At 37.2% G+C, this 18,020-nt stretch overlaps 1 protein-coding gene across 2 annotated transcripts in view; it reads left to right on the top strand.

Moving 5' to 3' along the window:
* GAB1 (GRB2 associated binding protein 1) overlaps positions 1–12,048 on the top strand; it is a 33,000-nt gene extending 20,952 nt beyond the window's left edge. Inside the window, exons 6-10 of one of the 2 annotated variants that reach the window (XM_015558902.1) lie at positions 1,658–1,747; positions 3,394–3,487; positions 4,662–4,785; positions 7,107–7,229; positions 9,612–12,048. In XM_015558902.1, the coding sequence (XP_015414388.1) occupies positions 1,658–1,747; positions 3,394–3,487; positions 4,662–4,785; positions 7,107–7,229; positions 9,612–9,770 (590 nt within the window). In that variant the 3' untranslated portion in view covers positions 9,771–12,048. The remainder of the gene's footprint in view (positions 1–1,657; positions 1,748–3,393; positions 3,488–4,661; positions 4,786–7,106; positions 7,230–9,611) is intronic. The other variant, XM_015558903.1, reaches the window with a different exon arrangement.
* The last annotated feature ends 5,972 nt before the right edge of the window (positions 12,049–18,020 follow it).

Genomic DNA, 18,020 nt, shown 5'->3' with positions numbered 1-18,020 from the left:
GCATTCAAGTCGATGTAAGATCTCAAGCAACTGAGGCGTTCAAAGTGAAACTCTAAACACTGATTTTTCTAAGATTCTCTATTTCCCAAAAGGATAGAGAGGTACAGCAAAATGGGATCGTACCGGAGCATGGTGTGACCTGAGCAAGTCACTTAACCTCTTCTCATTCTTCAAGGATATCTCCTCCCTAAAATGAAGAAGCTGGGTTTGAGCTGTAAAGGCCTTTCAGCTCTAAAATAAATGTATGTTCTTATGGAAATACACTATTTTGGAGAAGTATAAAAAGCTGACATGCCCTTTTGTTTTAGAAAAGTGCCCGGCCAGCGTGGGCCCTGGATAGGTCAGTATTAGGGGTAGGATCATGGCCCAAAATGTTAGCACTCACATCTTAAAGTAGGCCTGCGTCATTTTTGAATTAACTCAGTGTATTAATTGCATAACTCAGAAAATTGGTTAATTAGAGAATGTTCATGTTTTATAATCTAGATAATCACATTTTAAAAAATATATTATTCATTTCAGAGAGTAAAGGAAAGGGAGAGAGAAATAGAAACATCAGTGATGAGAGAGAATCATTGATTGGTTGCCTCCTGCACATCCCCTACTCTGGGGATCAAGCCCGCAACCCAGGCATGTGCCCTGGTTCATAGGTTGACAACCACTGAGCCACACCAGCTGGGTTCTAGGTAATCACATTTTAAGAAACTTTTAGATTTGGGTAGATAAGGTGCAGACATCGATTCTTATTTTGCCATCTAATAGATGTCAACTCAGCTTTGTAAATGCCATGAAAAAAAGAAAATTTGGTACCATTGAGAATAGAGTAGTTTAAGTAACTTATTCAAATGATACTGCTACTCTGACATCCAGGCTTCATGTGGGAAAAAGGATGTAGCCAACTGCTGGGTACTGACCCTGCCTTTTCCAGGTTTTTCATCATTACTTGTATGTGCCAGAGATTACATGGAAAGAAAATAATGGCGAATGAATTTGTGTTTTTAAATCCTTACATTGAAGCTAGACTCTCGGCAGTTCCAGAATGTAGACATCTGATCCGTGCAAAATGATGTCACCAGACACCCACTGAGTGTCCAGGGGAAACAAATGTTAGTCTTGGATTAGCAAGCACTGCAGCATCCACATGCCTCTCTAGAAGGGGTTTGGTCAGGAGGTGAAGGAATGGTGAGATTAGACTTTTGAAAATACCTCCACCAAATTAATATTGAGGAAGGAGGTAGGCCTCAGTACTTTATTAGGACACCAAACTTTAAAGAAAAGACGCACTTGAGATCTGACTGAGGGATTTAAAATGTTTTTTATTTGACCCAGTTTTCTAAGGCATGTTCGAAGAGCTAACATGGAACGTCTTTTTCCTCCTTCCCACAAATAAAGATAACTAACTGGGCCACTTATCCCACTAAACCCTGCCACCTGTTGTAACACTTCGCATATTATATTGTTGCATGCAGCTTTCTCTTTTCCAGTGGACTGAGCGTGAGTGATGCGTAGCAAGATTGAAATAGTCTCCACCAAGGAGCTTTTGTTTATGCTTTTGAGATGTACCATTTCTGCTCAGGGCTCTGTTGCTTTTTTACAGAGTCCATTTTTCCCCCATTAAAAAATAACATATTAAGAGAGTCTTCTTTTTACCAATTAGGTCAAAGTCCTAAAATTTTAAGACCCAAACCCCCTGGTTTAGAGCGAACTGATTCACAAACCATACGTGACTTTGCTACGAGAAGAAAGGGTATGTACTTTAGCACCGCATGCTGGATGGGGCGTTGGGAATTTAATTATTTTGTGAAAAATAAAAATAGAGCCTTAAATCCCATTGCTTTTGTAAATAAAGCTTCCCAGCATGTTATTTCTAATGAATGCTTCCCGTAATATAAAATGAGTCTCCTTGTTATGCCATTAACAGCAGCATGTTAAACATTTGATAATATGTGATAATCAGTCTTGTCCTTTTGCATTCTTTTAACCCTTTCGGCTTCAATACATTGTTTTCTTTAAGCTTGTGAGCTGCTTGTGAATTCCAATCATCTCCTATATTTATATATAATGTATGTTTTCTGTTCTGAGCTAGAATGCAAACTCATTCCCATGGATTAATTGTTTTATGCCATGACTTAGAATTTGACAACTAAACTGCTATTAACCTTTGGGTTTCAAAAAAAGGGAAATATAAGAGTTAAAGAAATACTTTCAGTCAGCAGAGTATTCTGTGCATGTCCATTGTAAGTGTATAGATGAGCAAAATTATTTTAACTTGAACTTAAATCAATCTAGTCTTTAGAAAATCACATTGTATTTGAGTTAAAACTTCGTTATGAGCACCAGTGAATCTACCTAGCCCTTTAAAATGACCACTTATTTTATTGTTTGATGGTAATTATAACATAGTTGGTTTAAAGTACACGTATATGGACAAAGACTAGAAGGAAACCTGGAAAAATAAAAATTTTTAATTTAGAATGGCAGGATGAAAGGTGACTAATACTTATCTAGTATATTTAAATAGTTTCCTAAAATATAATTAACATTAACAAATAATATTATTTTAGTTCTTCTGCTCATTTAATTAATTTCTGAAGTGTTTCAGTCTTGATGTGAAGGGCCGAGAGCGCTGTGGTTTATACTAGCATAGCTATTGTCACTACAATAATGAGGTAAATAAGCAAAGACCATTTATAAATAAAACAAATAAGAATATTAGCATTTATTTATTTTTACTTAATTTGGTAGAGGTAATTACTTGATTATGGCCTTTTCTCAGAGCCGAATTTGAGTCTAAAGATATAATTATTGCTTTGTTTTCTTTGTTTCCAGAGACTGAGCATGAACTAATTTAGAAAATTTGGTCATTCATTTTTTTGTTTTTTATTTTAACAAAATTTTGTATTTAATGCTTTTCATACATTATTTTATTGTATAGTTATATAACTGATACTTTAATATTGAAGAATTGGAACATTTTTACATAGATGATTAAATTTCCATATTTAAGGATAAAATTAGGTAAAAAATAAGGAAATCATGATAAGTATAAATCAAGTAACTGTGAAGGAATTGCATCACATTACTCTCTTTTGTTATCATTTAGTTTATCTTCATAAAATATTTACTTAAATTAAGAAGCAACATGTTTGCAATAGAGCTTTAGGCTTTCAGTCAACAATCATGAAACATTATCTGATTAACTTTGTCACTAATTGTTTAGCTGTGTGATCTTGGGCGAATCATATAAACATCCACGAACATTGTTTCATCTGTGAAACTAGTTGGTCTTAGATGTACTGTTGTCTATTACATATAAATATATAGGGAGAGGATCTGGTTTTGTTTTCCAAATTTCTGTATACTAAAAATCTCTTTTTCTCTCTTTTATTCCAGCCAAGCCAGCACCTTTAGAAATAAAACCTTTGCCAGAATGGGAAGAATTACAAGCCCCAGTTAGGTCTCCCATCACTAGAAGTTTTGCTCGAGAGTAAGTCTTATTTAAATATATAACTTGATTGTTCATTATAATGGAAAATACAGTACCTGGAACAGTGGTTTTCAAAGGATGGTCTGGGAAGCCTCCTTTTGGGGGTTCTGTGAAATCAAAACTGTTTTCATTAAGATTCCGAGATGTCAATTGCTTTTTCCACTCTTCTTCTCTCATGAGTGTACACTGGAGTTTTCCAGAGGCTGCATAATATTAGATGAGATTGTGTGACAGCAAATAGAATGTGTATTTGTGTACTCTTATTGTTTAAAATTTTTTATATTTCTTGTAATATGGTAAATATCAATAGTTAGAACCCATATAAACAAAAGTTCCTTGGAGTTCTCAATAGTTTTTAAGAGTGTAAAGGGTTCATGAGGCTAGAAATTTCTAAGAACTAAGTGATATGGAAAATATGGTAGTTTCTATGGTAGGAACTTATTTAATTAAGATTCATTTAAATGTATATAAAGAAATGAATATATGAAGTTACTAACCTGTGTTGAATATGTGTTCATGTTTCTTGGTATACATAGTTATTTTCAGTGGGAATTCATAAATCTTTTCTTTTTATATCTTTTGACTTTCTAGTTATCCTCCAAATCCCTAATAATACTTTTTCTTTGTTTTGCACAGATCATTTGGTGCCCAAAATATACATTTGCAATGTAGCTATAAATATTGGTTGTGCGTTTAAATGTGTGCTAAAATTGGATTATAATAAACTAGAGGCCCAGTGCACAAAATTTGTTCACTCGGCGGCAGGGTGCGGGGGAGGGTGGTGTCCCTCACAGTCTGGGAACCCTCGGGAGATGTCCGACTGACACGGAGGCAGGAGAGGCTCCCACCACCACTGCTGCACTTGCCAGCTGGAGCCTGGCTCAGAGCTTCTGGCTGAGTGTCACTCCCCCTGTGAGAGCACACTGACCACCAGGGGGCAGCTCCTGCATTGAGTGTGTGTCCCCTGGTGGTCAGTGCACGTCATAGCAACCAGTCATTCTACTGTTCAGTCAATGTGCATATTAGCCTTTTATTATAATAAATGTGTAAATAGATTATTATAAACTTAAATGGGAATTTCTGAAAGAATGGAAACTGTCACTCATTTTATTTTGGAAGTGATTTTAGAAACTTTGTCAGGGTTTGTGTTTGTAATGAAAATTTTTGTAATTAGTTCCTCTAGGTTTCCCATGTCTCCCCGACCGGGTTCAGTGCATAGCACAACCTCAAGCAGCGACTCACACGATAGTGAAGAGAATTATGTACCCATGAACCCAAACCTATCTGGTGAAGACTCGGTATGTAAAATCTTCATCTTAACTTCTTTCTTATTTCTCCCAGTCTATCAATCTTATCCTTACATCTTGCTTTATACCTAAGGAAAAAGGATAAAAGACAATTTGTTAGTGATTTTTAAAAATAGTATGCTAAAGTCTAAAACCAGTAGAGGGTCGAAGTGTAGTATCAATATCTTAAAAGTAGAGATAAAATTAATTAATTTTGAAAGGCTTCCAGTTGTAATTTTTATAGGATGTACTTGATTTTTGAAACTATCCAAGAAAATACTTTATACTGGATGCTGCCTATTAATTTATACACAGATCCAAAGTCAAGCATTCGTGAATTGAGCCCTTAATGTGACTCCTGAAATTTGAATGACAAATACATCATTACTAAAGACAAATATTGTTATATAACAATAACAACAAAAATATGCTCAATAATTTTGCACACTTTTAAAATAATTTTAGGAAAACAAAGTTGTTTTTATTTTATTCTTCTAATTCGCAGAACACTCATAATAACTCCTAGAATCTTAGGGTTTTTCTAAACTGTTTTGAGAAAACACTGAGCTAAAGGCTAGAACACAGTGACAGGCTGTTCCCAATTGAGATTAGATCAGGAGCAAATAGGGGCATAAATTTTAACAATACTTCAAGATGAAAAAATTTCCAGTTCTAGTAATAATTAGAAAACAGTTTACCTAGCAATTCTGAGAAATTCTTTTTGGGAACAACTTACTGACATTAAACATGTACATCAAATGAACTCTTGGGTCCTTTCATAGCCTTGTGATACTGTGAATTCTAGGTGTTTCCAATTAGGGAAATTCCAGGTACAGGTTCTTCTACTCGTCACATTTGAATACAAAAAAATTTTCACACATACACACACCTGCTTGATTTTTTATGTTAGAATGAAATATCACCTCACTTAGAGGAAAAAATCAGTTTCTTTATGAATTAGGGGAAAAAGGCAGGAGGAAAATGGCTGTTTGTACTGAGTACCAAAACTTGTTTATTTTTTTTTGTCCCCTGTGTGTTGTATTAGGAATAGTTGATAAATTTGGTTTAAAAATCTGTTCCTGCTAATAGAGCCATCACATTCGGTGGTGCAGATTGGTTACTGCATAATCACCCTGCCTACAGTGTGTAGTGTGTACAAAAGGCTGCACTCACGAGCTATGGAGCAACCCAGACCATGTCCCGTCCACCCACGGCAGGGCCTGGCACAGAGCCTTGACACCCCAGAGGAAGGAGAGCATCTTTTTCTAATTCACAAAAACATTGCACACGGCCTGTCAGCAGCCCTGCTTACAAATGAGGGGTAAACTGTTTTCCTAGCAATTGTCTTTGCCCTAAATCACAGCTTACTCTGTTTAACCTTAGCAAAAATTGCTGTCCACTATCTCCCTTCTTTATCTTTTTTTTTTTTTTTTTTTTAGAGACTAGTCCTACTCTTGTACAAATCCTATTAGGATGGAAGGGATAAGACCAAGAGAAGACAGGAAATTAAGTGGTAAAAATTCTAGATGTTAGAAATAAAATATTACAATTAAATCACCATGCTTTAATTATGTTCAATTTGTAACAGTGAAATTGGGGGTCACCACAACATGAGGAACTGTATTAAAGGGTCGCCGCATTAGGAAGGTTGAGAACCACTGTTCTAGAAGCTTTCATTAACATACTTATTCTAAACTAATTTCAGTGTGAAAGCCTTTAAATAAAATGTAGAACTTTTTAAAAAAATTTAATTTGAAGGCAAGGTGCATACAGATCCTGTAGTTTAAAAATATAATTGAGCCCTAGCTGATTTGGCTCAGTGAATAGAGCGTCGACCTGAGGACTGAAGCGTCCTGGGTTTGATTCCAGTCAAGGGCACATACCTGGGTTGCAGGCTCAGTCCCCAGTAGGGGGCATGCAGGAGGCAGCCGATCGATGATTCTCGTTCATCTTTGATGTTTCTATCCCTCTCTCCCTCCCTGAAATCAATAAAAATATATTGTAAAATAAATAAATATGTAATTGAATACATATATCATTTTAATAATATTCAGGTTGAGCTATCAAAACTTATAGTAGCTTGACATCCCGGTCTTGGTTTGAACCAAGTTCGACTTTTGACACTACTTTTAGCTTATTCTAAAGTAAGTTTGGATCAGTTTTTTGAGACATTACTTATTTTTCCCCGATCCTAAAAAGTTAGTTTTCTAAGCAGACATTTTTCCAGCTATGTGCTCTTGGAATAAATCTTTAGGCTTTAGTAGATGGCAAGTGAGAAAAGCAAGATGTCTCCTGAATGTTTGGCAGTTGATTTGGTTGTATTGTCCTTTCAGAATCTTTTTGGCAGTAGCAGTCTTGATGGAGGAAGCAGCCCTATGATCAAGCCCAAAGGAGACAAACAAGTGGAATACCTCGATCTAGATTTAGATTCTGGGAAATCCACACCACCTCGTAAAGTAAGTGAACGCTCATTCTGTAAATACAGGGCGGGGGGAAGTCGGTTTATGGTTGTGAATACGTGAAACATAGAGCTTATTCTTGTATTATTATTATTTATTAGTTACTGTGTTATTTTCCGTATGAAAAACTGTACCAATTCTCTTCTTTGAGGTTTCTGATTAGACATGAGTTAGAACTTCTCATTCTATCTTTTGTACCTCTTATCCCTCTTTCATAGTTTCTCTTTTTTTATTTTTAAATTCCTTTGAGCATTTCACACATATATATTTTATAATGTTTATGCAATAATTTCAATATCTGAAGTTCTTGGGGGTCTGAATCTGTGTGCTTATTGTTTTTGCTAACTCGCACTCCTGATGGCTTGTTTCCTTGTGTGTTTTATTTTTATTTTTATTTTTTAATCCTCACCCGAGGATGTTTTTTCATTGCTTTTTAGAGAATGGAAGAGAGAGGGAAAGACTGAGAGAAACATCGATGTGAGAGAAACACATCGATTGGTTGCCTCCTGCACAAGCCCTGACCAGGGCCCAGGCCTGGGAGGAACCTGCAACTGGTCAAGGTGCCCTTGACCGGAATCGAACCTGGGACCCTTCGGTCCACAAGCCAATGCTCTATCCACTGAGCCAAACCGGCTAGGGCCCCTTGTGTGTTTTATACATTGTTATTGTGAATTCATTTTGCTGAGGCTATCTGTGGGAATCTTGCATTGGCCTCTGCTAGGAAGCCGTGGTGCTCCCATGCTAGGACCAAGTCAGTTCCCTTCAGGGCTCCCGAACTTAACAGAATAGACCTGGTTCAGCATGCCCTCCCACCCAGCGCCTCTTAACCTTGCAGAGATTGACATCCATCCTAAAGACAGCACTGCCTTTACCACTTAGCAAACCACTGCTGCCTCTGCTTCCCTCACACCCTGGGTATTTTCCTTATTGTCTAGCAAGCCCAACAATGCATTAATAATTGTTTTTGGCCGGAACTGGTTTGGCTCAGTGGATAGAGCATCAGCCTACGGCAGGGGTGGGCCAACTTTTTGACTCGAAGGCCACAATGGGTTCTTAAACTGGACCGGAGGGCCGGAACAAAAGCATGGATGGAGTGTTTGTGTGAACTAATAAGAATTCAAAGTAAACATCATTACATAAAAGGGTATGGTCTTTTTTTTTTTTAGTTTTATTCATTTCAAACCGGCTGGATCCGGCCCGCGGGCCGTAGTTTGCCCATGGCTGGCCCATGGACTGAAGGATCCCGAGTTGGATTCCGGTCAAGGGCAAATGCCTAGATTGCAGGCTCAGTCCCCAGTGGGGGGCGTGCAGGAGGCAGCCCATCAATGATTCTCTCTCATCATTGATGTTTCTATTTCTTTCTCTCACTCTCCCTTCCTCTCTGAAATCAATAAAAATATATATTTTAAAAAATAATATTGGTATTTTTGTTTTAAGTTAGCTAGCGTTTAGTTGTATTTTAGGAGTAAGAGGGCCAGCCCATCTGCCTGTGTAGTTTGTCATTCTTGAAAATACTGCTTTTCAAAAAAACTTTTCTTCACTTCTGAAAGTAAGCACTGACACATGTTCTCAGGACTTGAAAAAGTTAAGCTTAAGCTAAAGGCTAAAGGGTTCTAGAAGCAAATTGTGTGTCTTAAGAGAACCAGGTGTCTGCTATCCCTACTTTATAAGAATTTCATCTGTGATGGGGAGCATTAGTTTGAATTCTTATTATATACTAGAGGCCCAACGCACGAAATTTGTGCAAGAGTAGGCCTTTCTTCCCGCAGCTGCCAGCACCGGCTTCCCTCCGGCACCTGGGATCCGGGCTTCCCTCCGGCTCCTGGCAGGCACTCGGAACCCGGGCTTGTCCAGAAGAACGTCCAGTCTAATTAGCATGTTACGCTTTTATTATTATAGATGATAATTTTAAATGGAAGGAAAAACAATGTACAGTTAAGAGAGAGACAACATTGTTAAATTGGGGCGATATTTTTGTGTGACCAAATAGAATTTCAAGAGTTATTTATTCTGCATGTTTATCTGTGTTTTAAGACTGAATTTTTTGTTATTATTGTTAATCCTCACCTGAGGAAATTTTTCCATTGATTTTTTAGAGAGGGGGGGAGAGAGAGAGAGACACAGAGAGAGAGGTTTCAATGTGACAGGGACACATCGATTGACTGCCTCCAACACACACCCAAACTGAGGCTGGGGATTGAACCTGCAACACAGGTATGTGCCCTTGACTGGGAATTGAAACCACAACCTTTCAGTGCACAAGCTGACACTCTAACCACTGAGACACAACGGCCAGGGCTTAAGACCAAATTTCACTCAGAAGCACTCCTTTCTATGTGGAAATTTATGAGTTTTTTTTTTTAATTTGCATTTTTCTAGCAAAAGATCAGCGGCTCAGGAAGCAATGTAGCGGATGAGAGAGTGGATTATGTTGTAGTTGACCAACAGAAGACCCTAGCTCTGAAGAGCACCCGAGAAGCCTGGACAGATGGGAGACAGTCCACAGAATCTGACACACCAACCAAGAGTGTGAAATGAATATATTGCTCTGCTGTGTCTGAACAAATTGTAAAGATAACGGAATTGTAAAGATAAATCCGGTTTGAAGACAACTTGACACTTAAACTCCAGGTAGATCCTGGAGTTTACTCTAGTTGAAATCAAAGGACCTTTCAGACATAATCAAGCAATTTACACTGTCGCTGGTGCTTTATGGTATCTGAACAGTTCATAACCTGTAAAAAAAAAAAAAAAAAGAATGAAGGGAATTGTAGGGAAATAGTATTGTTTAGCTCCCAGAAAAAAATTGGTCCCATAGTTAACACACTTGTAGTATTACTGTATTTATGCACTTTTTCATTTAAAACATTGATTGGGGTATTCGCACATGTACCTTAACATAATTCCTTGGGAAGTGTTTGTTTTTCCTCACACTACTCTAGATGGCAATACTAAGTTAACTAAGCTACTTGTAGGTTTGTAAATTTCTCTTTAAACTTCAGTGTAATGCTAAGATGAGAAAGTAGATTCACAGTTTACCTTTCTACCTGAAACTGCAGGTGGTAGTCATTAAACTACAGAGTACCGTTGGACTCATCATTCATTGTTTTCTCAAATGCTAAGGATAATATGTATACTACTATTGTGACTGGTTCTCTGGTTCATGTACAGTTAGTTCTCAGTGTAGAACTTTATTATATTTTGTTAATTACAGTGTTCTTAGTTCACTGAGTGAAGATTCTGCCGGTGGGATCTTGTACCTCGGAAAGACTGAATAATTACACTACTAAGCAAGCCTACAGATCACTGATGGCATGAGGTGATGATGTGCTCTCACACTTGTTAACATGTATTAAACTTTATATTATTTGCAAATTGTAGTTTATGTAACTAATCAGGTACGTACCAGGCACTGATGTGCTAATATACCAATCAGGTTTAGACAGTGAGCTTTAGTTGGCTCTTGTTAGTCCTGATTTCCAATTTGGAATTAATAACATAGTTGACATTCACTGTTAGTTATAGCAACATACTGTGATTTTTTTTAATTAGACAGTAATTCAGATTTATTACTCTAAGAATGAAATTCTATCTTTTGACACCATAGTGCCCTTTCTATGATTTTTTAACGTTACTTAATATTCTTCTTAGCCTTATATTTAAATTCCTATGCAATTAATATTTTATACCTGCATTAAAAAAAAGATGTTATGTAAGTGATTCTCATATGTAGCACCTATTGCTTTTCCAGTTAAAAAAAAAAATAAGGATTTTGTACTGTGATTTATATTCACTGTCCCAGTTCAAGAAATATTGGAGTCTTGCTATAATGTGAAATCTTATAGTCATGGACCTCTTTCAACCAGATTTCTGAAACCACCAGAGGAATCATATAATTCTGTCTCACCTATACATTTTATCAAGACCACAAATTATAGTGAAGTTACAATTATATGTATCTGTCTTGGCTTTGCTATGTAATTTAGAAAGCAGAGTTGTTTGTTTGTTTTTTAACTAAATGACATACAATCTCTTATGTATTGATTTAAGATCTACTAACAGTTAGTTGTTAGAGGGGGCATAGAGATTGCAGTGCCCATGGCTGAGGCAAGACCCCCTCCATTCAGACCTCTGTTGCCTGAGTACACAGATGTGCCCTGATATCTGGCCTCTGGCCATAGTTCTGTGCCTAATCAATATAATGGGTTTGTTTCCCTGATCCACAAACTAAAAATGTGCATAACAAGATGATGAATTGTAGATCAGTAACAGTTGATGCTTTCAAATGTTTGCTTCTTTTTCAAACAAAGGCTAAAACCCAGAAGTGAATTTTGAGGTGGATTTTTAAATAAAGAGATTGTTTGAGTTTGGCGTGCGCAAGCTGTTTCATACTGAAACCACAACATAAAATCTAAAATCATTGAAATGTGCCTGAACACAATGCAGTTTGGTGTGTGATGATAGGAAATTGTGTCATGTGGAGGAGGGCCATATTTTTAGATTAAAACACCATACACATTAATTAAAAAGTAGAAATCTTATTTAAAGCTGCCTATCGAAAGAGTCTAAGCAGTTATGAATTTTTCAGTGTAATTTTTTATTACAAGTTACCATTTTTGAAGATCTGTAGCACTCTGATTTGTAGAAATGTTCCCATTGTGCAGAAGAATTTAAGAATTGAAATGTCTTAAGTTTGTCTCAGACATTGAAGGTTGTATTAACAAATTACATTAAAAGGCAGTTTCTTGTGGAGCATTATTTTCCAAACATTTTTAGCCTAGAATCTTTTTTAAATAAAATTTTGTGTACCCTCAATACTGAAAGCCTGAAAAGTTTATTTCATCAGTATAAATGCGTTTGAAGTTCACATTTATGTTCATTTATTTTAGTCCATTTCTGAATAACACAGATATGAAATTGGGGTTATCGATAGCTGGTGAAAAGCTTCAGCAGTTTCTATCCCTTGTTTTATTTGCATGCTGTCAAAACTTTGATTCACACAAACGTATGTAAGTGCAAATAATAACAGGTTCTAAGCATACTTACCAGGATGTTCTTAAAGGTGTATTCCAAGGTTGATACCAAAATAAATTATCCTGGTAGGGGAAGTTAATACATAAGCAGTCTCCAGTATGGAAAACTTGGGGTATGTAACAAATTAGGATGTACATTTTTATTACATTTTTAAAATATCTAGATATATAAAAGGCTAATATACAAAATGTCCCCTTGGGAGTTCGACCAGGAGTTCGATCGCTCGCTATGACGTGTGCTGACCACCAGAAGGTGGCATGGAACAAAGGAAGGCCCCAGCTGGCAGCCGGCAGCTGGGGAAGGAAGGCCCCAGACAGCAGCCAGAAGGCCCCTATCGTCCCTGATCACTGGCCAGGCCTAGAGACCCTACCCGTGCACGAATTTCATGCACTGGGCCTCTACCATACTTACAAAAACAAAATTTGAGCCACACCCTTTTAATAACCCTGATCACCTCCAGGAAGCTGTGTTTGGGCCAGGCCTCGGTTGAAAACCACTGGTTAATCATGTGACAGTTATAAGTCAGAAGTCTTTTATCTCTTACATGTTTGATGTTGTCTACCTTTTATTTCTTACTTTGAAAAACTAAAATTTCACACATATTTGAATACCAAAACACAGCTCTGTTTTCAAAAATCAAAATTCAAACTTGAATAATGTAAGCTATGTAACCCACAGAGGGTATTGCTTAGTAAGCTATAAAAGATGGTTTTGATCTACATTCTGGTTTATACATCTTCATTTTTATTTCTATCAGTACCATATAAGCTACTGTGAGCATTTTAGAGAACTGCATAAAGGTACTAGGAGTGTGTGTGTGTGTGAATATAGAGCATTGTATTTAAGCATTGACTGAGAAGAAAGTACTGTTTCAGATTTTTATGCTAGCAGATGGTGGCTTATTAAAAATTAAGTCATTTGACTAGAATAACTGCTACATATGTGGCATCATGCAAGGTGCTATGGAAAACACAGAAGAAACATCATCTTTTATCTTTACAAATAATATGTGTAAATAAAAACATGATATGGGGTATTACTTCTGATGTAACAGCAATAAACTACTGAAGGAAAATAAATATATAAATAATAAAATAAAATAACTACTGAAGAAAAGACTGTCAAAGAATCATAGTCAAGCCCGGTTGGCATAGTTCAGTGGTTAAGCATCAACCTATGAACCAGGATGTCACAGTTCGATTCCCTGTCAGGGCACATGCCTAGATTGCGGGCTCAATACCCAGTAGAGGGCATGCAGGAGGCAGCCAACCAATGATTCTCTCTCATTGATGTTTCTATCTCCCCTTCTCCCTTCGTTTCTTTGAAATCAATTTTTTTAAAAGTAAACTGTAATTGAAAAATAATAAATAAATAAATTAAATATTTCATAGAGATTGAGCAGGACTTTGGAGAATAGGCAAGAAGGAAAAAGGAAGGCATCCGAAAAAAGAATAATATGAACAATTTATTTATTAGTTTGCTATTAATTTAGTTGTTTTATGAGGAGTGTAAAAAAGAGAAGAAAAGCAGAATATTGGGTGGAAGGTTATAAAAATTGTATGTATCTAATGCTGTGTAACAAGCCAAAACGTAATGGCTTAAAAGAAAAATGGAGATCTATTCTCACAGTTTCCATGGTCAGTAATTAAGGAGTATCTTGGTGAGACTCTAATGAAATGACGGTCAAATCAGCTGAGACCATAGTCATCTTGGGGCTGAAGGCTCTGTTTCCACAGTGGTCCGCTCACATGGCAGAAAGCCTGTGTTCCCCTTCATGTGGGTTCTTCACAGAGATGCTTTAGTATCCTCACGGCATGGCGTCTGGCTTCCCCCAAAGCTAGTGATCCCAGAGGGTCAGCAGAGCTGTAATGCCTTTTATGACTCAGGCTTAGAAGCCACACACTGTCATCTTTGCTGTATTCTAGTGGGTCCTACAAGCCACACACTGTCATTTCCGCTGTACTCTAATGGGTCCTTGTAAGTCCTTGTGGAAGCAAACTTACAAGGACATGAATAACCAGGAAAGATCGCTGGTAGCATCTTTGAAGCCAGCTATCACACAGGCAGAGCTGAGCATTATGAAGTGAGGTGGTATATTCTGCATCTTCCCATTGCTATGAAAATGTGATCCTGGGTTCAGCCATTGGGGTGGTGGATTCCTGAGTGCCTCCATCTTTGGCAGTACTGTGGCATTGTTCCGAGAACCACTCCTAAAGACCCTTCACACCCATCGGGGATTGCAAATTCCTTAATTCTCTATATTCCTCTTTGTTTAGAGGGGCTTAAGTCTGTTTGAGAACTGACACAGGGCCCAGCCCTCTTGCATTCTGGAATATTTTTCTTATTTCCATGTTGTAAAATGGTAATTAAAGAAAATTTCGAAAGAGGAAAAAATGCCCACAAACTGTTACTTCCCTATCTTTGACTGTAATTGGATCCTGCTATTTGCATTGACTACTGTCATAAATATTTCCCCAGGTGTTAAGGATCTGAATTGTCATCTTTTTAAAGACTGCATAATATTCCTTCAAATATTTAAAAATACTCAGTGATCATATCCAATACAGGTGTGGCGAGTAGAACACTATCATATATTACCAGGGGACCATCAGTTGGTACAACTTTTTAAACTGTACTTGATCAACACAATATTAGTCTTGAAACTGTACTTAACCTTTAATCCAGCAATTGCATTTCAAGGGTTTAACCCTAAAGCATTAGTCAAAGGTGTTCACAAAAATTTACCTCCAAGGGATTAGAAGCATATCCAACAATGGAGAATTAGTTAAATTGTACATGCATATGTATATAGCCATTCATAATATAGACCAATAATCTTCAAGTGTGTTTCTCCATGAGGAGAAACCTCTGGAACAAAAGGGAGACCAAGTATTTGGGAGATCCAATCCTCCTTCACTTGGTTTATTTAGAGCATCTCCACATTTTCTTTGGTCTGAAGTTTATTTTATCTGATAATTATGTAGCCACTCCTTTCTTTCCAATAATGTTTAAGGTATATCTTTCATCTTCTTAATTCCAGTCTTTTGAGCAAAGGCACATCCAGATTTCTCAACCTTTAATCGAGCAAGTGCATTGCCACAGCCAATTCTTTTGAAAATGTTTCAGGGGTGGTGGCAGTACATTTTAACTTAGGATCATAATATCTGGGTCCCTAGAACCAATTCAATGAAGAAGAAAATATTTTCCACAAGCAGGAAGGAAATGCACAGCACAGCACACATATGGACACTTGATTTATGGCAAGGTAGCTCTGCAACCTGTGGGAAAATAATCTTATTTTCAATAAATTGTGGACCAACTGGATATACATATAAATAAAAGGACTGACTTCTAGCTCACATCATAAACAAATATCAATTCCCTGTAACTTGTAGACATTGTGGAAGGCAAAGAACACAACTAATATAGGATAATTTTATCATGATTTGGAGTAAGAGGAGATTTCTTAAAGAGTACCAAAAAAAGAATGAGTCAAAAAAGAAATTATTGATAGGTTGGATTAGATTAAATAAAAATTAAGAATATCTATTCATCAATAGACACCATTAAGAGAGTCAAATCAAAACATTCTGGGTTATATTTGCAACCCATTTAACTGACAAAGGCCTGTTGTAATCTAAATATATCTAGAACTCCTATAGATCAATTTTAAAAATGCAGTAATCCAAAAAGGAAAAGAGACAGAAATGGACAGAATTTTCACCAAAAATACATTAAAAAGGCTCATATATGAAATGGTTCCATATTCCTCATAATAGGGAAATGCAAATTAAAATCACAATGTCATAATACTGTATATCCACCAAAATGATTAAAATTAAAAAGACAAGCGTTGACAACAGGTATTTTCATACAATGCTAGTGGGAGTTCAAACTGATACAACTAGTTTGACTCATTTCTTATGAGAGTTGCACATATACATACCCTCTGGCCCAATAATTATATTCCTGTGTATTGTCCCAGCTGATATGCATAGTTGTGTGTACAAAGAGACATACACAAGAATGTCCATGGTAGCATTGTTTATAAAAACCAAACATGCAAAGCCCAGCTGGCGTGTCTCAGTGGTTGAACATCAACCCATGAACCAGGAGTTCACGGTTCAATTCCCAGTCAGGGCACATGCCCGGGTCGCAAACTTGATTTCCAGTAGGGGGCACGCAGAAGGCAGCCGATTGATGATTCTCATCATTGATGTTTTTTTTTCTCTCTCTCTCTCTCAAATTAATAATAATAATAATACATGGGGAAATCCTTGAGCTCATTAGAATATGTTTTTAAAAAACTAAAAATGCATTAGCAACCATTTTTAAAAACATTTTTAAAATATATTTTATTGATTTTTTACAGAGAGTAAGGGAGAGAGATAGAGAGTTAGAAACATCGATGAAAGAGAAACATCGATCAGCCGCCTCCTGCACATCTCCTACTGGGGATGTGCCCGCAACCCAGGTACATGCCCTTGACCAAATCGAACCCGGGACCTTTCAGTCTGCAGGCCGACGCTCAATCCACTGAGCCAAACCGGTTTCAGCTAAAAACATTTTTTTAATAATTTCTTTACATTTTGTATATGTTCTCCACATCCCTCTTATCAAATTTATATTAGTCTAAATAAGCACAAAATAAATTTCATTATAACATTTTTTCTACATAACATTTCTCAAAACATAAAAAGCATAAAATATTACATTACAAAAAGTATCCCTCTCATCCATGCCCATGTCGTTTGTCCTTCCAGATCTTGTGCATTCATAAGCCAAATCATATATATAGACTTGTAAATGTCAATTCCGTGTGTGTGTGTGTGTGTGTGTGTGTGTTTTAATCCTCACCTGAGGACATTTTTCCATTGATTTTCAGAGAGAGTGGAAAGGAGAGGGAAAGACAGAGAGAAATCTCGATGTACATCGGATGGCTGCCTCCTGCACGCATCCTGACCAGGGCCCAGGCAGGGGAGGAGCCTGCAGCAGAGGTACATGACCAGAATCAAACCTGGAAAACCTTCGTCCTCAGGCTGACTCTATCCACTGAGCCAAACCTGCTAGGGCAATGTCAATTGTTTTTTATACTTTCCCCCTGAGGTTATGTTTGCATATTTCCAGCAGCTATGAACAAATTTGTTATTTGGTGGACATCGCCCTCTTGTGTATAAAACTGAATCTGCAAGTTTGTAAATCCTGGCAAAAAAAGTGAGATAAATTCATATGAGTATTCTTTCATGGAATTACAGTCTACTTTTGTCTCTATAGATTTCCCTTTTCTAGAAATTTAATATAAATGGAATCATATGACATTTTATTGTTTGTGAATTTCTTCTTTTCACTTAGCTTAATGTGTGCAAGATTCATTTGTGTTGTAGCATGTTTCAGTATTTCATTCCTTTTTATAACTGAACTAGAGGTCTGGTGCATGACATTCGTGCACTGGGGGTGGGGATCCCTCAGCCCAGCCTGCACCCTTTCACAGTATGGGACCCCTCGGGGGATGTCCAACTGCCACAGAGGTGGGAGAGGCTCCTGCCACCCCTGCTGCATTCACCAGCCATGAGCCCAGCTTCCTGTGGGAGCACACTGACCACCAGGGGGCAGCTCCTGCATTGAACGTCTGCCTCCTGGTTGTCAGTGCGCATCATAGCGAATGGTCATTCTGCTGTTTGGTCAATTTGCATATTAGGGTTTTATTATATAGGAGGATAATATTCCACTGTAGGGATGCACATTGGTAAACAT

The sequence above is a fragment of the Myotis davidii genome, unplaced genomic scaffold (genome assembly GCF_000327345.1).
Source record: "Myotis davidii unplaced genomic scaffold, ASM32734v1 scaffold151, whole genome shotgun sequence".
Lineage (NCBI taxonomy): Eukaryota > Metazoa > Chordata > Mammalia > Chiroptera > Vespertilionidae > Myotis > Myotis davidii.
This window is presented reverse-complemented; position numbering and strand designations above follow the sequence as displayed.